The sequence below is a fragment of the Drosophila sechellia genome, chromosome 2R, assembly GCF_004382195.2.
Source record: "Drosophila sechellia strain sech25 chromosome 2R, ASM438219v1, whole genome shotgun sequence".
Classification (NCBI taxonomy): domain Eukaryota; kingdom Metazoa; phylum Arthropoda; class Insecta; order Diptera; family Drosophilidae; genus Drosophila; species Drosophila sechellia.
In genome coordinates, this window is record NC_045950.1 from 14,754,533 (window position 1) to 14,776,195 (window position 21,663).

The window sequence follows — 21,663 nt, forward strand, 5'->3', positions numbered from 1 at the left end:
TTTTAACATCCGTTGTTCTTATGGTTTTTTGGATATAAATAATTTAGAGATATTTCTTATGCGTGAAAGGTGTGTAAAAAAACATCGGTGTACCCCAACATTTTTGATGTGTGGGTATGACATAAAAATCTAAGTTGACCTTTAAAGCCAAAAACATTCTTTATTCGTAGCAGGAATAAGATCTTAGATCAAAGACGAAAACAAAAGGTCAGCTTTGTTCTTCAATGGGAGAACGAAGCTGCACTTTGGTGTTCATCGATGATCTGAAGTTGGTCAGTTTACAAAACATAGATGTTCTATATATCCGTGGAGGTTCGGATAGCTCCTGATAGGTTCAACATGCGGCTATAAGCCTTATTCAGAGCTTTGGCGGTCATTGGAAGATCCTGCCACAAGCGCCAGCTTCGCTTCTCGTCGAGCGTTGCTCTCAAGGATCTCTGACTTCGCTTGCCCACAACCTTCTTGGCTGAGGAGTAGGATCGAGCACGTGGTGGATTCCGAGTACGACTCGAACGACCCTGTGGCTTGGAGTAATCCGGCTTGGGCCAGTGGAGTGGTCTTCTCATTGGCAACTGAGTCTGTGTATTGGGATAGGGAATGGAAAGATCACGCAGGCGGGGATTCAATCTCTTCCTCGAGCGTTTGTGGCGAATTAGCCTACGAAAGAGGATTGAGAGTATAATTTATCAATCAAGCTTTAATATTTAAAAAAATGATTTGCATATCGAAATCTTAAATGGAAATGATATGAATATGCTTTAATTTACCTGGGATGCTCCGCTTGGTAGACATTGCTACACCGCTGGACGTACTCGTTCCCCCCATGAATCCCTTGATGGTTGCCCAATTTTAGCTCCCCATTCGTCTTGGTGAAAGTTCTGTCGTCGTTGTCGTCGTCTTCTTCATCAGAGGTAACCATTAGGTATACGGAATATTGCTTCTGAAGACCATCGGCACCAGATCCTGCCAGCAATCGATTCTTTTGCTCCCTATCGCCCTTCTCGCTCTCCTTGGTCTCGCACATATGAGCCACCAGTTGCATTAGCGAGTGCCACGTGGGATTGTCTTCCAGCCCCTTGACTTTTTCATTCCGCAACAGCTCGTTGATGTTCACTTTTCGCGATCCTTTACTAGTCGCTGATGTAGTCGATGTGGCTTTCTGTGGACCAGGCTTTAAATACTTTTTCAGAGGGTCTGCTGGTCCCGTATTCGTGGCCTTGTCGGTCAAAGAAGTGCGACTTTGATATGGCGCTTTTGACTGATTCTGCTCTGTAGTCAGTGTAATTGTGCTGCTATCTATTTCCAAATCCACACTTTTGGAAACGCGATCAAGCAAGCCTGTAGATGATGCCTTACTCTCCCTGTTGGTCAAATCCAACTTTTTAGGCTTGGCTTTCAACTCGGGCTTTTTCGCCAGTGTATTGCCCTCATAAGAAAAGTTCTTTGGTTTGTCATTACCTTGATTAGGTGGTTTGATTTTAGCATTGGCTGCCGTAAACATGGGAGTCTCTGTATCTGAGTCGCAACTAAAGCCTTTTATAAAACGGTCTGCCAATTTTCCGAAATTGAAGCTTGCACATGTATTAGGTTCCAGATGGGTTGTCTGATTCAATGAATCCTTTTGGTTTTGATGACCTCGCTTCAATTGTTTTTTTTGATTCTCAATAGATTCTCGTTGCTTGAGTAGCTCTCGTTCCAGTTGCAACTGCTCTAGTTGCTGTCGCTCTTTTCTCAGTGTATTCAGTTTGGATTTCTTATTTGGCTTCGGCGGAATATCAAGCAAAGGTTTAATTTTCTCCACTATGGGTTTTTGATATGTGGAAGGGGCGGGAGAAGTGTTCCTGATTGTCACTTTCTTCGTTTTTGGAGGAGGACTGGCAGTAAAGTAATTCCCATTGAGCTGCTGACCAGCTCCAGTTCTTGAAGAATTCTTCAGAATACCAACAGGTGCTGTCTTCTGCTGCTGTTGCTCCTGCAATAGATATTGCTTGTATTGCTGCTGCACTTGATACTGCTGCTGTTGCCATTGCAAGGGACTAACTGCCCCCGGATAGTTGAACAAATTTCCTTGATTCAAATGAAGATGTTGTTGCTGAGGCGCGGATGCAACTCCTACTGCTGGAACACCATCGTAGCACTGATTTTGACAAGCAGCTAGGATGCAACCGGGTGTCAGTAGAGCTGCCGTGGAAACACTTCGACTTGGATAGGATCCATTGCCGGCGTTGTGATAGCCCCTTTGAAATTGCATTTGAGGATGCTGCTGCAGTCCGTAGTTTGGGATGAAGCTCTGAATCGCAGCGCTTTTTCGGTGGGATTTCATTAGCTGGCCACGCAGACGACTCAATTTCCGGCTACTGACTTCCGGCGGAGCTATCACCGCCATTCGCGGCATGGCGCCACCGAATTTGTTGCACACTGAATGCCAATATTCCGGCATCGCGGCAACTAGTGGAGCTCGAGCGAACTGCTGCTGCTGCCACAGCTGCTGATAGGCATTCATCGAAGCCTGCTTGGCCGAATTACTCAGCACCCTTCTCCGAACCATGCCGGAATTGATGGATTCTTCTCGATTCGCTGGAGGTTTTGTTCTTCAACTGCTGACTCTGAAAGTTTCTGCTGGCTTGCTGTGCTGTTGAATAGTTTTTTTTTCTGGTTTAGTTGGGGCTTGTGGGTTCATTGAAAATTTTGGATGCACTTTTGGTGCCATATCTGTTATGGGAAAAACCCTGACAAGTGGTTCACGGCCTGCCATGAAATGTTTGTTTTTAAGGCTATAGAAATGCAATATCTTATTCTTTCTTGTGATAAACAACATATTTGTATGAAAAAATTAATTTGTTCATTTAAGAAATATAAAACTGTATCTTTCAGTCTTCAATGCATTTTCAAAATATGGTTTTCGAATTAGTTCTAACGATTTTTTCTGTCTTATATACACCTTAGTTTCTCGCAGTGGTGCACAAACTTTGAAATGACGTCACGCGACTCCTAGTGCGTAACTCCCGGTCTCTCATTTGGCCCTCTCGCTCATTCTGACTCTCTCTCTCCTCCTACGCAATTTCCGTTTTAGTGGTGTAGTGAAATTCCCGGCTCCATTTTCATTCAGGTGGCTGTTGGTGGAAAGTTGAATCAACGGCAAGCTGGAAGGCATTCATTCATGGATGGGGTCCTTCCAGGATGCCACTTGGTTTCGTGCGTATTCCAAGCTGCGCAGGAAGGAGAAATTTCCGTTACAAAAGCAAGCGTCGAAAAGGACTTTCATGAACAGACAATCAAATCAAATCAAGTCATTTGATTTACGAGTTTCAAGTGAACATAATCCAGTTTTCAGATTGTTCTATATTTTCCATAGATTTTTTTAAGTTTTATTTCACAAGAAAAATGGTATCCTTTGGCGGTGTGGCAAAACTATTGAGTAGCTTTGAGTGCAGTGCCAGTTCGTGGGTCAAAGTCGTAAATCCCGGATGGTATGAGGCTCGTGAGATTCCGAAGACCATCCTAATCCAGAAAGTGCAACATGTGCCCCAGAATACCAGGGTGATACGCCAGCGACCCCAAACGGCGGAGCCGCCCAAGAAATCAACTAGTCAAAAGCGCCAACTTAATCTTTAAGCTCTAAGAAGATAGGAAAATAATGACTCATGGTGAGTATTTTATTAAAACAATTGCTTTGATTCTGACCATAAACACCGTGATGGGCGCCTGAAAGTATGCAGAGGAATCCAACACTACAAGAAGTTCTTATGATTTGTAAATAATTAGCATTAAGGCATAAAGCTATTAACTTTAATGTTTATACTATAAATTTATCGTTTTGTTCCTTATTTTGAAAACCTGCATATAATCTTTAATTTGAATAATATGCTTCCAGGCTAAACATATTTTTAATTTTCATTTACAGATTTAAATGTTTTAATCGAATGTACATTGTATTGGTAAATATGTAACGAATTTAAATCAGCATTCAGTGTTGGCTAATATCCGCTTTCTTTCACAGAGTTGTCTCGCAGTCGTCATCGATTTTGGTATTTTGTCTGCTCCGCGACACGGCCACACTGAGTCGGTGCCGAGTTTTTGCTTCGCGAGCAGGTGGTGTTGTCCAATCAGAATCGCCGTCGACGGCACGAATAACAGAAAAAAATTCCAATAGAACAGCCGAGGGCGATTATTTATGTGTGTTCATGTTAAATGTTAAATGCAAAATTACGCGACGCACGCTGCGCCCACGCGATTTCGAATCCGCATCCGATTGTTAAGTGCAAACACACACACACCAACCAAGTGAATATAATATGTAAGCGAAAGGCAAGAAACCAGCAACAAAGCGCCAGTGATAAGCGCAATAATATAAATGCAATATAGTATAAATTCAACGTGAAAAGAAATCTCGCCAGCGAAATACAAAAAAAAAGCGGAGGCAGCGACAAATGGAAATCAAGCAAAATGAAGAAGAGCGGAGAGATAGAAATCGTAATGTGTAAGCGGGACCAGAGCGTATGAAAAAATTGAAAAAAAAAACGGTGGAGCGAAGATTAAATAAATTTACAAGTGTGTTTTGTATTTGACCAGCTTTTGTGAGTGTTGTTATTTTTGTTTTTGCGGAGGCTGAAAGAAAAGCGGAATAACAACAACACAGCAGCAGCGCTGTTGCATGTGTGTGTGTGGTGAGCAACTATTTCCAGTGATGAGCGCGTGACACGATATGCGCTTCTACCAGTTCACAACATAGAGTGCAATAAAAGAGCTCGTGACCCACGCGGCCATCTCTAATGGTCACCGAGATGCGGAAGCTAAAAAACATATTCATGAATGGCAATTATGTGACGTGCGCTGCGGCAAGTTTTACCTTCGATTCCGAGTCGTGGAAAAAGGAAAACAAAAAAACAAATGCGCGTACGATTTTCCACTTTGGAAGTCGTGACGTTTTCCCATGCATAACGGTGTGAGCGTGTACGAATGTTTGTGTGTTTGTTTTTTTGTGGTGGGGGCTCTCTTTCTCTCTCACTCGTTCGCTTTTATCCGCATGTGTGTGTGTGTGTGTGTGTGCGTACGTCATAGCAACTCCGGTAAAACGCAAATAAGGGGCAGCGAAAAGCCAATTGCCGTTGAGTGGTCTAATTGGACACCTTGCGTATGCGTTGTTTGTACTATTTACCATTTGGCGACCCGTTATCAATTGCAGGTGCTTTCTCCTGTAAACAGAGTGTGACTGCGTGTGTGTGAGTGCGTGCGACCTCGACAAGTTCTTTTTCTTTCTTATGTCTTCACACATATGAAATTACACGGGAATGTAAGAAGTGTAGTGATCTTGAATAAAATTTTCATTAACTATAACACTGAAAGTCGAAATGGACATTCCTAAAACAAATTGGTAGCTTGGATTGACCAAAACCAAAACAAAAAAGAATTATATTACCATTTGCTCAATCTTCACTGGTTTTTTGATATTTACTATAATGAAGCAAAGAGTACGTTCTCATTATGTTTTGAATTTTAAACGAGTTTTGAGATTTTTTTAATCTCTTAAGCAAATATGCCACTTCGGTGTAACCCAAGAAACCTTAAAAATGTTGTTATAAATCTATAATATATTTTAAAATATAATTAAAAATCTGAGAAATACCGTTTTATAGTATTTCTTTCAAAAAAATGTATTTGCAATTCATAGCACAGATCAAATTTTCTCTTTGTGTATGCCCCAGTAATTGTAATTTTCATACGGCTTGCGGTAGTTTTCCTGTAAAATTCCTTGACTCCTTGGAGTCCCAAGCCCCCAAACACATACACAAGCTGTTGCTGCGCCCCCGCTCACGCACACACACACGCTCACATGCAAATGGGCGCCCTGCTGATAGTGCCTTCTCCTTCTTGGAGAACCCACGATTGTCTCTCTTCTCGCATATTTGCTTTGCTCCGTCGCCCTATCCCTTTTCCTCTGCCCCACTACCCACTGTTCGCCGCCCCACCTCCCACTCGCCCCCTCTCTTTCCGTCTGCTTTTCTGTCTGGCTTTGGCTGCTGTGTAAGTCCAAGTACTCTAGTTGTTGTTGCTGCTGCTTTTGGTTTTTCGGCTCTCTTTTGCATCGGCTTGTTGCCTCATTCATTTTACTTGTCGTTTCTTTTATGCCTTTCGCTTGCTGTTGTTTTTATGTTTTTTAATCATTTTCGTCTCTCCGATTTGGTAAAAAACAGCCAAAACAACTGCTAGTTATCAGCAAAATTGGGCAGATACGTTGAATACACCCAACTCTTGCTTCAAAAGCAGTTTTAAAACAGTTTTGTCAAGTGGTATGCACTGTTTTGCTACTAAATGCTAAGGTTTTCTATGTTTATTTAAGGATATAATCTCAGTAGTGTACGTTACAATAGTTTTACATATTTATTTAATACTTTTTAACTTTTAACTTTTGCGTTTGCTTCAAAATCCATTCACCGAATTTTTGCTAGACTTTAATGCAATAATGATTCATTTATAAGTTATGTCAAATACGAACAATAAATTATTTTATTTTTTTTTATATTTTAAAGAAAACTATGAATAGAGTAACTCCTCTCAGGAATATTTATTTAGAATATGCACTAGATAAGTGGATTTTCAGCACCTTTGACCCGGTGACGTCTTTTGCATCCCCACCACATAGTGCTGCGTGCTCTGTCTCCCTCTTTCAGTTGCTCCCTCTCGCTCTGCGCTGGAAGTGTGTGTGGCTGGCTGGAAGCAGCCTCCCCGGCTTCAGTTAGCCGGAGAAGTATCTTCCAGGTTGGAAGTTCATTCAGTTTTGACTTTTGACTCCGTGCGCTTCGTACTCCGCGTGGTTCGGTTTGCATTCGCTTGCTAATTCCCCAAAAATTCTACAACTGTTTTGTGTCTTTCCACTGATAAATGCAAATAAACAATAGGAAAGCGTACGCGAAAACCTTTCAGAAATGTGAGAAAATCGGTGAGCAAATGAGCAAATCGTTGAAATGTGAGAGGGAGCGAGAGGGTGAGGTGTCCAGCTGCCGCGGCTCTTTTCACACCCGCGAAATATCACGAGAAAGTTTTGGGGGAAAACAATTTGTTTGGATTATGCGAGTGTGTGGAGGCGGAGGCGAGTGTTGGTTGGGTTAATGTTTGATCATCGTCGTCGCCGCCTGCTTCCTCTTCTTCGCACACACTCTGCTCTAAATTGATTTCAATGAGCTGTTTGACGACTACCCCTCTCTGTCCCCCACTGCTATGCCCGTCCCTTTCGCTTCACGATTATGTGCGAATGTGGCTGTGCAAGTGCCCGGTTTTCGTACGACCTTGATGTTGTACATTAACCCATTGTAAGCCCCTATTACGTGCTGTCTCTTTCGCGCGATCAGCTTACATAAAAAAAAAAACTCCAGACATGGGCCCTGTTTTCTTTTTTTTTTATCGTGGTCTTAACGCGCTTCGTTTTCTTAACGTTACACTGAAAACTTAACACTATTCTTGCCTGATAAAAATATGTCCGTTGATTAAAATATCTACTTGAGATAATGTATATTTTAGGAATAATAAATTTTTGTTAACTAGTTTTCTTGGATTCAAAAGTTCGGTTTCTTTACGAACATACGCTGAACCAAAAATGTTATCAACAAGTTTTTTTGAAAGCTAAAATAATAGAATAAAATTAAAGAGAAACATTGCCAGCGCTTAGAAATCAAAGTACAAAAAGCGGTTATTGCTGGAAAAATATTCATGTGCCTTTTGTTTTCTTTAAGATTTCTGCTCGAATAGATAACACTGCTCCTCTCTGTTTTATTAGTTTATTTCTTATTCTCTTTTTGCTATCTTTGGTGTTTGTTTTGCTCATTAAACCACACGCACACATGCGCCACGCCCACCTGCGATAAAGAATAATAAAAATGAAAACCCCAAGGTCAAAAACTAGACAAAGTGAAATACTTATTTAATAATTTTCCCCCTTTTCCCTCAAGGCGGTGACAAAATGTGCAAAATCGAAATTTGAAAAGTAATTTGCGTTCGAACAAAGAGCCATTAAATCGAGACTTGAAGGCGTCGTAAACCAAAATATATATGTAAATATATATATATTGAGAACATATAAAACGTTCGAGGAAGTGTCGCTTCAATAAATTAAAAAAAAAAAGCTAAAGAACAAAGTGAGCATTGGAGTTGCCTGGTGGGCATGGCCCACTGCCCGCCGAGAATCCGCTGGAAAGTCCGAACGAGAAGCTGCCATTGACCTCTTAATCGAGTTAAGTGAATATTTTAGAGTCGGCGCAAGCTCTACACATCTCACATAATCCACTGTTGCTGGCGGCGGCTTCCCCGTCTCGAAACACCCGGATCCCCAACCAGTTGCCCGCATCCCGTCATACCAATTCTCCGTTCCCCGTTCTCAATTCTCCGGTTCACCATTCTCCGGTTTGTTAGTCTCGCCGCCAGCAAATGAACACTCGCGTTCGCGTTTGAACTGCGCGACAAAAGAAAATGCATATTAAGTGAATTTCCTGTGCGCGAAAAGCCAATTACGCATCCGCAAGAATCCCCCATCCTCCTACGGCAAAAAGTGAAAAAGGGATTACACCGACGCAGCTGCGATGGCCACCACACCAACGGCTGGGCCAGCAGCAGCTCCTCCAACGTCCTCAACGCCGCAAAACTACAAGGTGCCATCGACCAGCAAGATATCCGTGGACAAGCTCCTCCGGGTCGGCTACTATGAGCTGGAGAAGACCATCGGCAAGGGCAACTTTGCCGTGGTCAAGATGGCCACCAACATTGTGACCAAGACCAAGGTGAGTTCCCATGCAAATCCCTCAACTAACCACTCGATAACTAGTAAGTCATAACTGACTAATCAAGTCTGGGCAACTGACAGCAGTCGGTTTAAAGATTGTTTATGTTCTACATCGATTCCATAGATACAAATTCCTGGGGTTTTAGATACTTCAGGAAAGTGCTATTCTCTTCGAATTGGTCGAAACAATTGGCGTAGAATTCTTCTTATTTCTAGTTCCTACTTATTAATAATTTTTAATAATTAACAAAGATTTTTAATTATGTTTTTTAGTATTTTTATCTATCTAATGCTTCTATGGCACATGTAAATTGAATTCCTTCGAAAACTCAGTATATTCTTACGCGTTTTTTTCGCATTTGAGCTGATCGAATTGATTTTAGTTGTTGTTGCTCTTTGATGATTTTGTTTATTGCCGCGTAAGTATGTGTACAATAATTATTTACACAACTTATTGACAATCAGGAGTTTCGTTTCGTTTTCGGCATCTCGGTCTTACTGATTCTGTTTCGGTTGCTTGGCTTTTTGTTTGCCTTCAATTGACAATGGCCTGAAAAAAGGGTGGCGGGGGGGAATGTGAATCCGGAGGTGGAAATCGGTAGATGCTAATTGAATGGCATTTGTAAAGCGTCTCAAAAGTGTGAGTGTTTTTTTTTTTGTTTATTACCTTACTGCGTGTGTGTGTGTGTGTAAACCTTATGAGGAAGTAATTTGATTTGTCTCTTGTTTTTTGTTTTCGATGATACATGCATTTGTTATCGTCTTTTCCCACCGAGAATTTCCTGCCATATAAAGTCAACCGAAGTTGATGAGCCGGCTAAATCACAATAAAGCGTATTTTCTTACCTGGCGCATCTAAGCGATTGACTCACCTGCATCTTTATATCTTTATCAGTCATTGTGGGTGGAATCATCCGACGAAGTGCTAACACAACGGGAACAGCTGTGACACTTGTTAATTGGGATTGTCAAGTGAAATGTACCTACTACAGAAAACAGCAATGAAAACAGAAGCGAACACAAAAAAGCATGCAAATTTATAGAGCAAACAATCAATTTTTGCATAATTGACAGCGTTGAGGAATTTGTGATGAGCACGTGCCTCTGGCGAAATCGATCGTTATAAAAGTACGAGTATGATTGAATGATTAATGCTGTGACATTTAGTGGGCCAAAACGAACAATTGTAGTACTCACTAATGGTATCCATAACTTTGAATGTCAAATTATCGCTCAGTGTGACCATATTTCTCGAAACAGTCGGTCAGGGTGGCACTTCAAAGCAGATAGATAAACAAATGGAATCAGCTTCCCTCGATCTGTTGACTGTTTGCTGACTGTAACGAAATTTAGTTACCCCTGATAAGAGCACAGCTGTTCGACAACTTCAAGGTCCAATGGTGGCCACTTATCTTATTTCTGCCATGGCCACTCCAATATGTGTACTCATGCTATATAGTATAGCTATATCTGTGCGTTGGTAAAACATGAGTACGTAAGGATCTGAATACATATGAATTTATTTACGTATGTGTATTGCCTTAGAGCCCATGGCTTATCGCGCCTAAGCGCATTTTGCCAATAATTCACTATTATCAATGGAAAATGGCAAAAGTTCACTTGTACACACAACTGTGGGTACACAACGAACACACACACATTCGAATTATTATTATTTGTTTAAACCGAAGGAACTGCAGAACCCATCGATAAGAAAATGTGCGATACGTACTTTGATCGTTAAAGCAAACCATAACCTAGTTTCTTTAGTGAAAATCTGAGGGAAATAAACAGTTTTATCGTTTCTTAGCCTATATAAATAGTATTAATTGATTTCTTTCTTTGTTTAGAGTTCTACGCTCTCTTGATCGCTTTCATGTGCCGTTTTTCAAATTGAATTTCAGTTTACTTTCTTTGTGTGCGGAATGTGTTTGCACTCAATTGGCAAGTTTTAGTTTAATTGAATTTTTCTGTAGTTGCCTTGGCAACTGTTTTAATGCTCCAATTGATGCAATTAAGCACCAGCCATGCAGGCTAGACACTCTATATAGAGAAAAGCTGGGGAACTTTAAAAAATATATATTTTTTAAATTTCATTTAAAATTGAGATGAATGCAAATGTGAATTTAAACTGTTTAAAATAATTTCACTATGCTGATAATATTTCTCTCTGTGCAGCCCTATGCTCTACCCGTCTCTTTCTGGTCAATTCACACCGTCTCGCTCACATTTGTTGATTGATCTTTCGCTATGGGCAAATATTTAAGCTGCCGGCTGAGCGTTGCCTTTTGGCCAGCAGACCGAAAACATGTTTGAACATCTAACACGCGTCAGACCGAAAAGAAGCGAGTGCAAGCGGGACGGAGATGGTGAGCGAGCGAGACGGGTGGCTGAAATCGTTTAACAATTTTTATTTACCTTTTTATTAACAATTTCGCGGCTTTTTGCAGCTCACCATTGGTGTGTCTGCGGTTTTTATCATATTTCTCCTGTGTGTGTTTACAAAACCCAAAAAATTATGCGCACTAAATCTAAGGTTTTCCTCGGCATTTTCACGTTCCTATTTGTATGCTCTTGATAGTAAGAAAACTATGCTATCTGCAGCAACAAGAGACACCACCCATACATACATTCCAATGATAAACACAAATGCTATCAGTGAAGTTGCTTCTTCTGCTGATTTTTCATCGCAAGAAAAGTAAATTCGCAAATCAGTCACGTGCGTTCGCTCTCTGTCTCAGTCGCACATTAGAGTGGGTGGTGGGCGTAAGTGGGTTGTGGCTGGTGGGAGAGAGGGAGGTAGACAGAAGACAAACAGCACGCGCCAAGTTAATGCTACCCGATTTGACTTTGCAGGCGATAGCAAAAACAATAATAAATCAACATTTCCTCTGCACAAACTGTAAAACTTCCATACCAAGCACTTTTGTAATTCAAGCTGTACAATGGAAAAACAATTCAACGAATTTAGTAAGTTTACAATGGAGCTTAAATATAAAGAACATCTCTGCATAACATAGAAAACTTCTTAACTTTAATTTCATTGTTTTTAGATGATGATTTAAAGTTAGCTGAATATAGTCATATATACAATAGCGGAATATAGAATATGCAAGCGGAGAAATATATAACTAACATCCATTTGCTCCTTAAATATATAAGTTTCACGTAAGCAGGTCCCACTGTTGTACTTCCTTACAATACTTTTGTTAGTCCATTGAAACTTGATTAGCTCGCCAAGCATTTGATCGTCACTTGAGTTTTGGCCAGCAGGTGGATTTTCCCGGTCTCCCACAAGTACTGATTAGAAATTAGTTAACCACGAAAGTGGTCCTCAAGCCACGACCCCGCTTGTCCCATTTCCATGGGCAATTAAGTAGGCCATGACATGGAAACTGTAATTGTACTAATCGATTTTCCATTTCCACTGAAAGTTGCCGCTGCCGGTGGGAAAATTGTAAAATCCAGCCAAGCCAAATAAAGTTTACTGACCCCCGTCCGAAGCATAGAATAATAGTTGGCACAGCAGCCGGGTGGGGAGTGGAAAGGTGAGCACGAAGGAGGTCGCATATATCGATTAAACACGTGGAAAGAGTGGGTGGGTGGGTGGTTGGGTGTGCTGGCAACACGTTTGATTACCGCGTGTAAATAACAACAACCAAACGAGCGCTGCAGAAGTTGCAAGGACTCTCTCCTCGGATGTTGTGCAACAATCACATGCTACCGAAGCCCCAATGGAAAATCCAAAAGACGATGAACAAAAGCCACCGGCTCCAAGGGCTCAACCGCCGGAAAAACCCGCTCGCAAGCGGAATCAAGTTAAAATTCCGCCCAAGATCAGGGCGCCAAAACCAACACCTACCGCCATTCTGTGTGAATTGACGCGCCTGAAGGCGCAGCAAAAATATCTCGAATGCAATCAAGTCAAGCTGAATCCCAATAATTTTATACTGAAAGATGATGAGGGCACAGATTCAAAGATCGAATCTTGCCAAGAGCCAGAAACTGGCCAAAATCCACGACCCACCAGTTCCTCAACGGCAGATCTAATAAGTTTGATCAACGAAATCGAACAGGAGAAACTGGTGCTCCTTGAAAAACTAAAGCTACATAGCAGCGAAAAGCGTGGAGAGCTTCAGGATATGTGGCACTTTGTGGCCACCATTAAGGAGGATGTCTTTCGGCCAGAACGTCTTAGCCAATATACAGTGAATGCTCTGAGGGAGAGAATCGTTGGCCTAAATGCCCAATTGTATCGCTTGGCTGCTAGGAACTCAAAAGAACTCGAAGAACTAAGGCAGCAGTACGCTAAATTGGAAAATGAAAATAAGGTGTTGTGGAAAGGTAGCATGTAGATTAATATACAACAACTTTGGATTAATTTTTTCACTTTTCCTAGATAATATACCAAAAATTTGTATTTGTTCTATAACTTGAATAGGTTTTCAAAACAATAAAGAAATATCTTTAAATCAAATAGAAAAGTTTCAAAGGTAGTTTTTAAGTTAAGATGCACCTACAAAGTATTATCCAATACAATTTAAATGCAAATAATCTTTGGCACCATTAGTTACGAAAAAATATTACGAAGGAAATGGCCATGCATTGCAATTTGCAGACAAATGTTGCTGAAATTCTTGACATTGTTTCAGGGCCCTTATTTAATGGACGACACTCGTAATCAACAACATTTTAGACCTTGCCTTGAGCTTGCCTTTTAAATCAATAGGACCTTTTGATGCGACTTTTTTCGCCTTCGGCTGAAGGATTCCCAAACGGAGGCGACACTGGTATTTTCTGCCACGACTGCTATACTTGTTGGTGTATTTCTGGTTGCGATTATTTTGAAATGTCTCATTTGCGAGCGCCGAGCTTGAGGTTCATCGCATTCGCCGGGCGACCAATGGGGAAAGGTCAAACGGCACGTGGCAATGGCATTTCTGTTTTTCCATACTTTTTCCGACCCACCACCACCCTCTCCTTGCCTTTGGTTTTTCCTTGTTTCCCGTTGTTGGCTGAAGTTCAAAACCGGCTCACGTGGCATTGGCGATTTGTAGGACGTAATATCAGTGCAGAATCAGCATTTGTTTCATGCAATTATGTAAAAGTTTGACACTCATCTCGTTTTCGCCGGCCATCGTCTAATTCGCTCAAAAGATATTACGCATACGCCGCATTGCCCGGCAGTGTCTTTATTATAAACAAATAGTTTGCATTGCACACTTGTCTCAAGTTCAAAGTCACTCTCGCGATGGAATTTTCACAAAGTGTGATTGAATTTCATTTATTGAATGGCATCTGAATCAAGATTCACTGCATTTTAACAAAAGCTGCTAATATTTTGTCAAATTTTCATAAAATGCTGAATATATTAAAGAAATAAGTACTCAGGAAGCAGCAAGAATTCGCTTAAATGTTGAGCAAACAATAACAAAAAAAAAAAATGTTTAAAGAAACCGGTGGCGATGATGATAGCTCATTGTCGTCGAGCGAGAGAGCAACAGCTGAGTAGAAAGAGACGGCGCGACTGAGTGAGTGTGCGCACACTTGTGTTGTTAAATACTTAACATTGTGTTAAATTTTTAAAATGTTTCGCGAATACACAAAAGCAAATAAACAGTCGTCGTCGTCTGCGAACCGAAAGTCGTGAGCAAAGAATGTTTTTGTCTTGTCTGCCGCCATCGCCGCCGCTCCGCACTCATCATCCATCCCACCCATCCATCCATATCGCATACTCACATATCCGTAGAGATCCCGAGATCCGAACACGCGCACCATGTATGGCCCTGTCATCGTGTGTAGCCACCGTTTATGCGGCCACTGCAGACTGTGCGCCACCAAGCCACCCACAAAGTCGCCTGGTAACAGGAACATCTACAGTGGGCTGAATCTATATGAAAAGGGATCTTAAAGAGTTCAATCATAGCAAAAGAACCCAACTTTGGTTGTGAGAATACAAATTTAATACATTCTTCTTAAAATTATTAACCAATATCTGTCTAAATATCAATTATCATTTCATATGTATCTATAGGAACATAACATGGTTGACCTTGCCCCTCTTTTTAGAGCATCTTCATTCGGCTTTTTTATAAAATAGTAACAAAGTTTTTCTGTTACCACTGTTGTGTTAGCCATGCGAGACACTGATGTGTGCAACCCACACATCTTGATTTTCGGGGTCTCTTTCTCTGCTTTTGAAATCTCATTTCTCCCCATTTACTTGCTCCACCGCAAAACGTTCGTTCACCTGGGCCAAACAAACCAGCGAGGCGACAAAGAGTCGATCGAAGAATGATATGTTTGAGTTTACTTTTTGGGTAAAATCTTTTTCCTTTTTGGTCGCGACATCTCTTGCAGGTGGCCATCAAGATCATAGACAAAACATGTCTGAACGAGGAGTACCTGAGCAAGACGTTCCGCGAGATAGCGATCCTTAAATCGCTGCGGCATCCCCATATCACGCGATTGTACGAGGTGATGGAGTCGCAGTCGATGATCTATCTGGTCACCGAGTACGCGCCGAACGGGGAGATCTTCGACCATCTGGTGGCCAATGGCAGGATGAAGGAACCGGAGGCGGCACGTGTCTTCACCCAACTCGTCTCGGCCGTTCACTACTGCCACCTGCGCGGGGTGGTGCATCGCGATCTCAAGGCCGAGAATGTCCTCCTCGACAAGGACATGAACATCAAGGTATGATATTATATATACTCCATATTAATAGTATTTTAGATTGAGTTTCTTTCTGTGCCTTTCAGCTTGCCGACTTTGGCTTTAGTAATCACTATGAGGAGGGTGCCACCTTAAGAACTTGGTGCGGATCACCGCCCTACGCCGCCCCAGAGGTTTTCCAAGGCTTGGAATACGATGGACCCAAGTCGGATATCTGGAGTTTGGGCGTTGTGCTGTACGCCTTGGTTTGTGGAGCATTACCTTTCGATGGAAAGACTATCCTGGAGCTGAAAAGTCGCGTGGTGTTGGGCAAATTTCGCATTCCCTTCTTTATGTCGCAAGGTGAGCTCTAAATGGAATTATGAAAGAACTTATCCAAAACCAAACCTTATGTTACACAGAATGCGAGCAGCTAATCCGAAACATGCTGGTAGTGGAGCCTGATCGTCGGTATACCATCAAACAGATCATCAAGCACCGCTGGCTCAGCGAGTGGCAGTCAGAGATGCAGGAGGAGGAACGTTTCGGTGACATTTCCTGTGCCCCCGGCTCGGGAACAGTGTCCAAGTCGGCGTCCACATCCTCGCTGGGCAGTGCGTCGGACTCACCGCCGCAACTGGACTCTGTGGTGATGACGCATATGCTCCAACTGCCCGGACTGACCGCCGACATGATAGCACAGTCGGTGCACGAGCAGAGATTCGACAACATCTACGCCATTTACAACCTGCTGCATGATAAGCTGCAGCAAAGGCGACGCGAAAACCAAAGACTGCAGTACCACGCCAGCCTGGCCTACTCCCGATCACGAAAGACGAGCATCACGACGGGCGTGGTGGATCGCTCGGAGCCCGTCAAGCAGGAATCTCTGGATCGGCTCAGTCCGCTGAGCAATGCCAATGCCACCAGCTCAGCTTTGGGCTTTGGCTGGTCCGATGTCACCGTGGATCTGGAGAAATATGGTGAATTTGAGCTGGAATGCCTGGCGCGATCGAATGATGTGAGCTCATATATTTAATTGATTCGCTTAAAACTTTCGATAACAACCTGGATTTTTTTTCAGCCCCCTGTTAATGCGCAGCATTTGAGTGCTCACGCTGGCGGAGGTGTCAATGGAGCGAATACCCGACGCCATACAGTGGGTCCCGGCGATGTGGCCCACGAGCAGGCGCTAGCTAATCCCCATGTGCCGCCCATCGACTTCAAATGTCCACCGCAGTGCAGCGATCCCACTCAGCCAGTTCCATACTACCCAGTTAATCTGCCCATGCTGCAAAACCAGCCCCTGCACAACCTCACCATCAAGGACCAGCATCTGCTCAAGCCGCCCGTTGTTATGGGAGCCAGTGAGTATTTGCCAATCTGACAGATGTTTTCAATTACAACATTAATGTGGCATCTATTTTTCTAGGCTCATTTGGGCGACGCGCATCAGACGGCGGGGCAAATCTTCACATCTATTATCCCGCCACGGGCACCGTTGTGGGTCCAGCTCAGGGTCAGCAAATGGACACGGCCGGGTACTATATCAATCCGAATTGCGGCACAGATCCCTTGGCTGTGCAGGAATTATCGCCGCTCAACGAACAGTCCGTGGCGCATATGCAGTGCTGCCAGGAGAATGCCACTGGCGAATGCAACGAGGAGCTGCAAAGGTTGACTTGGAACTACATTTCCTTTTTAGGGTCATGATAATATTCAATTCTTTGTAGCTATATGCAAAAGCGAGGAGGCACCCAGCGTCATACGGTGGGCTGCACGGAGGATCTTTCCGTAGCACATGGATCAGGAGCAGGATCACAATCCCAGGCGCCAACTACCTCCTCCAATATGCGACAGCGACGAACAGGATTGCTCACGGTCACCGAGAGACCGCCAGGTGCGTTGGGGTGGCCAACTAAACTATAAAATATCCAATCCAAATCCTTCTAAATATGTAAAATATCAGTTATTTCAAGATGCCATTATAGTAGGAAAATTAAAATAATAATTTAAATATGGCCTTAAAATTTCAACTGCATGCCGCTCTATAAATAGCTTAAATATGTGAGGTTTATATGAGATCACTTGTTTATTTTGTACAAATGTTATTTAATTATATTTTAATTACTGTATTAATTTGATGGTTTGCCTTTTTGAACTTTCTTTTTATGTAAACATTTTTGGTTTATTGCAATTGATAATTTTGCATTGCCCGCTACTGCACAACAACAACAACAACTACAACCGCTACCGCTCCTGATCTCGCTGCTTAAAAATCCCCTCTACCTAAACCGCCCACAAACGATAGTGATTCCACCCGAGATAATTCGCGAGGTTGAGTCTCGCATGAACCGCGACTATTTTCCTCCCACCCTGAAATCTCTGAGTCAATCGCCCCCCAATGGCACTTACCCGGTGGGCGTGGCCCTGCCCATGGGCATGTCGAAGGGCCTATCGCCGCCCCACTCGCTGCCCTTGGTGGCGGCCGCAGGTGGCTCTGTGCCCCTGGTGGCGCCCAACAATCGGCGCATCCATCGGGTAGTCCACTCGAAGTTGCCCACCGTCCAGGAGGGTGGTAAGTCTTGAGTTTTCTTTGTTGGGTCATCCTGGAGTTCAGCAAAGTGTCCTAACAATAAAATAACCAATATCTTAACCAACATACATCTACTCATTTTTAACCTCCTGTTAGCTACATTTTGTGTTCATTTTCCTTTAAATATTACTAACTAACATAATGTTTTTGTTAGTTGATATGTTACGTGTGTAACTCAAAGCGCAACTTAACCTTTGTAAATCATAAATAAAATCCTTGTTAAAACTATTTTATAAGCTATGGGGTCGCAACAATTGGTTCACATTCTCGATCCCCCTTTCTTTTATTCCTCTTGCCTGTCATTTAGCGACAATAGGACGTTATAGTCCAGTGCGTCGAGCATCGGAAGGATCGAAGAGTCAGTTCCAAGGACCACTGCAGGAATGTCAGTCCCTGCAGAAAGGTATTGCACAGAGAAACTTTTTGGTTGCACCCAGTCCGCCGCTTTTAGAAAATTCGATCAGCTTACCAGGTAAGATAAAAAGACCAAAACGAACGCCACAAGCTTCTACACAAGCTTACTAGTAAAATGGATTTTTAAATAATACGAAAACTGCTTTCACAGGTTCGCCCATACATGGAAAACCGGGCATGGGTTTGCAGCTGGTTCTGCGTCGCGGCCATGACATTGAAGTTCCTCCGGAAGCCATCAAGAATCTGATGCCTGCCCTGGATCGACTGGTTAAGGAGCAGCGTGTTAGCTTCGAAATAGCCAACAAAATAATCTCAACGCATGTTGTGCCGATGGACTTGGCTCCGCTACTGGGACTGGCAGCTCATGCTTCGAGTGCGGCGGCGGTTAGTGGAGGTCATCTCGACCAGAGCCACTTCACGCATCTCCAGCAGCAACAGCAACAACAGCACATGCTCAGCTTCAGTGTATCGCCGCTCAGCATGCCGCAGGGCGGAGCTGTGAATGCCTCGCTGACCTCGGCCAAGCAGATGTTTGGCCAACCGATCTGTGGCTATACGCAATATCAACCTATGACCCTGGCCCTGCAGCCGCAGCATCAACAGCAGCTGGTTGGCCAGTTCAGCAGCATTAATTTGGGAGCTAGCAACTCGAATTCAAGCAGTGGCTGCCAGTCGCCTGTTTTCAGCACCAGCTTCAGCGGTAGTTGTTCGCCCAATCCATACCTGCCCTGTGCCGCCGGTGGCTCTTCGCCGCTGCATCAGATCACCAATGGCATCTCTGGTTTAAGTACTGGATGTGCTGGCGGTTCCATTACCAGAGGCACTTCAGCCGCCAGCGAAGGAGCTGCAGCGGCCGCCGCTGCCAATCAACCTCTGGACCTGTCCATGGATGTTTGCGGTGGAGTAATGGATCAGCAGCCCACGGACTATGCAGCCACCAATTGGTTTATGCCCACGGCTTCGTACTATGACATGAAACCGCTTAACCTATCGCCCGCACAACCTGTGAGGGTCGTGCCCACGCCGCCGGCTTCACCAAATTTGTGCATCATCCAGGAGGAGAACGGAAACGGACAGATGTGTCACACTATCAGCACGGGTACTCCATACGCCGGTTGTACGGGAGGAATTACGCCGCAGATATGCCTCACCGATGTCCAGGGCAGCGAGATCACTTTGGTGGCTCTTTCGTCGGACAATAGTCGTGATAGTGAGGACTCCCTTGAGCAGCACACTCCAGTAATGTCACTACAGGTGAGAGGAAGTGGACTTGCACATTTTCTTTAGTGTTTCCTGTGTATAATCAATAATCTTATTGTTCATAAATATCACGACAATCCATTTTTAATAAAATATCTTTACAGGGGCTTATCATCGCGGAGCCCAGCAGCGATATGCCTTCAATCACCAGGGGCATTGGACGTAAGGCCAGCCTAGACTGCGAATCGGGCGCTGGAAGTCATTGTCCAGTGGCCAGTGGCTCCTCCCACGCTACCCAATCCCAAAACCAAGCTCAAACCGAAGCCCAATGCCGGCGGGGCAGTGACAAATCGCTTGGTTTCTCAGATGATTCACTAAGCAATGACTCGAATAACCTGTCGCCCTGCCAGGAGCCATCCGCCAGCTCTGGTTTCAAATCGGATTCCCACTCGGAGATGGGCGATCACACGGAATGTGGTCATCTAACGCCCGATTCCATGTGCGACTCGCGGCGCATGTCCGATGAGATGTGCTACGAAGTGCCTCTGCCACATGAGTGCTCCAATCTGGACTCTACGCGCATCTTGGAGATGGTTAAGCAGACCATAGACTCGACAATGCCGCCGAAGGGCTTTGTCCTGCACAAGGGAAGCATAAGCTCGGAGGACAGTGGAGCGGAATCGCGACATAGCAGTGCCTCGAATGCATCCACCTCGAATCCTCTGGCCTGCGAGGCTGCTTCTCTGATCGCTTCACACGCTGGATATGGAGAGCCAACCACAAATCTCAGTTTGGAGTACTCAGGCGGCCTGCAGATCGAGCTTCAAGTGTGCGAGGGACGCAGTCGCGATCATCATGGCGCCGGCAAAGGCATCAAGCTGCGTCGCATTTCCGGGGACCAGTTCGAGTACGGAAAGATATGCCAGCAGTTGATAAGCACCATCACCATGCAGCAGGTGGCAGGTTAACTTATGGAATCCCGTCCTGCTAGTTACCCAAAATGACTACTCGCCTTGCCTAAACTCTGCGTAGCTGTGATTAAAGTCGATATGTACGATATAGCCATCCTTAACCAGTAGCAATTGGACAGGAGTTATGTTTCAATTTCCTATCAAAGTTTATCCCTTTCCCGTTTTTCATGTTCAGTAGCGTAATCAAAATTTTGAATATCAATTATAAATACGTTTTTAAATTTTTCGTAGACCACACCGATTCTTAGGTAGTTCAATTCAAAAAGAAACGTGTAAATACGTGTAGAAATATTTAAAATATTCGCTAACATATTATATTTTAACGAATAACGCACATGCCAAGATAGTTTAGTGAATTTTTAATACAAATTTGGTGGCGCAAGGTTTTCAGCAACAGGAGCAAGTAAAATACATTCCAGTAGCCGAAATTTCATACAAAGGAAACCAACGTTCGTTCTAGCTGTAATGATTATCAATATTTAGATCTATACTATATATAAATATATCGACTAATGATAATTTTGACTTCTGTGCAATTCGTAAACGAGATAAAAGTGTTTATTTTGTCAACTCAGTTCAATGACGATACGTACATCTTATCTGTATGAGATATAGATAAACTTAATGTTAATATATATAGGTGATTACTAAATCTGTAGTTAGTTTGCAGTGGCAATTCGTAGCTCCGATTAGTGGTAAGCTCTTGATTCCGTTAAATTTTAAACATTTTTTATGAGTGTAGTGTGAAAGTTTGTTCTGTTATTATACACACGATCTATGTTTAGAGTCATATTCTACGGATTAAACACAAAATTGATAAATCTATTTTTTAATGAAAGACTGCTGTGATTTTACATGTAATTAATTTAGAGTGAAAGAAGGTAGAAGTAAATAACAACAAAAAGAAATAAAAACAAAAACTACAAATTTCAAACCAATTAGTTATATGATTATATAAATAAACAATTGAACTTTATCTTAAATAAATTACCAATTCTCCAAACATTGTCCCATGTGGTTTTCATTTATTACATTTAAAATGCAAAGGGTTAATG

General features: G+C 43.0%; 4 protein-coding genes across 8 annotated transcripts; 3 read left to right on the forward strand and 1 right to left on the reverse strand.

Annotated features, from left to right (window-relative positions):
- Positions 1-171: 171 nt before the first annotated feature.
- On the reverse strand, positions 172-2,741 carry LOC6609837. The gene is made up of 2 exons (XM_002034453.2): positions 768-2,741; positions 172-657 (listed from the first exon to the last, which is right to left on the reverse strand). Exons 1-2 carry the CDS (start codon positions 2,546-2,548, stop codon positions 297-299), a joined length of 2,142 nt encoding a protein of 713 aa, XP_002034489.1. The 5' UTR covers positions 2,549-2,741; the 3' UTR covers positions 172-296.
- A 533-nt stretch (positions 2,742-3,274) lies between these two features.
- On the forward strand, positions 3,275-4,573 carry LOC6609838. Its single transcript, XM_002034454.2, has 3 exons — positions 3,275-3,647; positions 3,905-3,938; positions 4,001-4,573. The coding sequence occupies exon 1, from the start codon at positions 3,385-3,387 to the stop codon at positions 3,613-3,615; it is 231 nt and encodes a 76-aa protein (XP_002034490.1). The 5' UTR covers positions 3,275-3,384; the 3' UTR covers positions 3,616-3,647; positions 3,905-3,938; positions 4,001-4,573.
- On the forward strand, positions 4,213-21,615 carry LOC6609839. Of its 5 annotated transcripts, none has more exons than XM_032714633.1 (12): positions 4,213-4,297; positions 7,947-8,771; positions 15,134-15,469; positions 15,535-15,790; positions 15,850-16,448; positions 16,512-16,794; positions 16,860-17,103; positions 17,161-17,327; positions 17,739-18,005; positions 18,331-18,495; positions 18,589-19,691; positions 19,802-21,615. In XM_032714633.1, the coding sequence occupies exons 2-12, from the start codon at positions 8,574-8,576 to the stop codon at positions 20,603-20,605; spliced, it is 4,422 nt and encodes a 1,473-aa protein (XP_032570524.1). In that variant the 5' UTR covers positions 4,213-4,297; positions 7,947-8,573; the 3' UTR covers positions 20,606-21,615. The 5 variants fall into 5 exon arrangements, with proteins under 5 accessions (XP_032570524.1, XP_032570523.1, XP_032570522.1 ...); XM_032714632.1 differs by lacking the exon at positions 4,213-4,297 and adding an exon at positions 4,395-4,480; XM_032714631.1 differs by lacking the exon at positions 4,213-4,297 and adding an exon at positions 4,468-4,551.
- LOC116800347 lies at positions 8,836-13,257 on the forward strand. The gene has a single exon (XM_032714635.1). It carries the CDS (start codon positions 12,508-12,510, stop codon positions 13,126-13,128), a length of 621 nt encoding a protein of 206 aa, XP_032570526.1. The 5' UTR covers positions 8,836-12,507; the 3' UTR covers positions 13,129-13,257.
- Positions 21,616-21,663: the final 48 nt, after the last annotated feature.

What these genes read in the sequence shown, in the direction of transcription:
- LOC6609839 (XM_032714633.1), top strand. Translation starts at nt 8,574, where the DNA reads ATGGCCACCACACCAACGGCTGGGCCAGCAGCAGCTCCTCCAACGTCC. An exon ending in ACAAGGACATGAACATCAAG is followed by an intron (nt 15,470 to 15,534) that starts GTATGATATTAT and finishes TGTGCCTTTCAG; the next exon opens with CTTGCCGACTTTGGCTTTAG. An exon ending in GCCTGGCGCGATCGAATGAT is followed by an intron (nt 16,449 to 16,511) that starts GTGAGCTCATAT and finishes ATTTTTTTTCAG; the next exon opens with CCCCCTGTTAATGCGCAGCA.
- LOC6609838 (XM_002034454.2), top strand. Translation starts at nt 3,385, where the DNA reads ATGGTATCCTTTGGCGGTGTGGCAAAACTATTGAGTAGCTTTGAGTGC.
- LOC6609837 (XM_002034453.2), bottom strand. Translation starts at nt 2,548, where the DNA reads ATGGTTCGGAGAAGGGTGCTGAGTAATTCGGCCAAGCAGGCTTCGATG. An exon ending in TACCAAGCGGAGCATCCCAG is followed by an intron (nt 658 to 767) that starts GTAAATTAAAGC and finishes CCTCTTTCGTAG; the next exon opens with GCTAATTCGCCACAAACGCT.
- LOC116800347 (XM_032714635.1), top strand. Translation starts at nt 12,508, where the DNA reads ATGGAAAATCCAAAAGACGATGAACAAAAGCCACCGGCTCCAAGGGCT.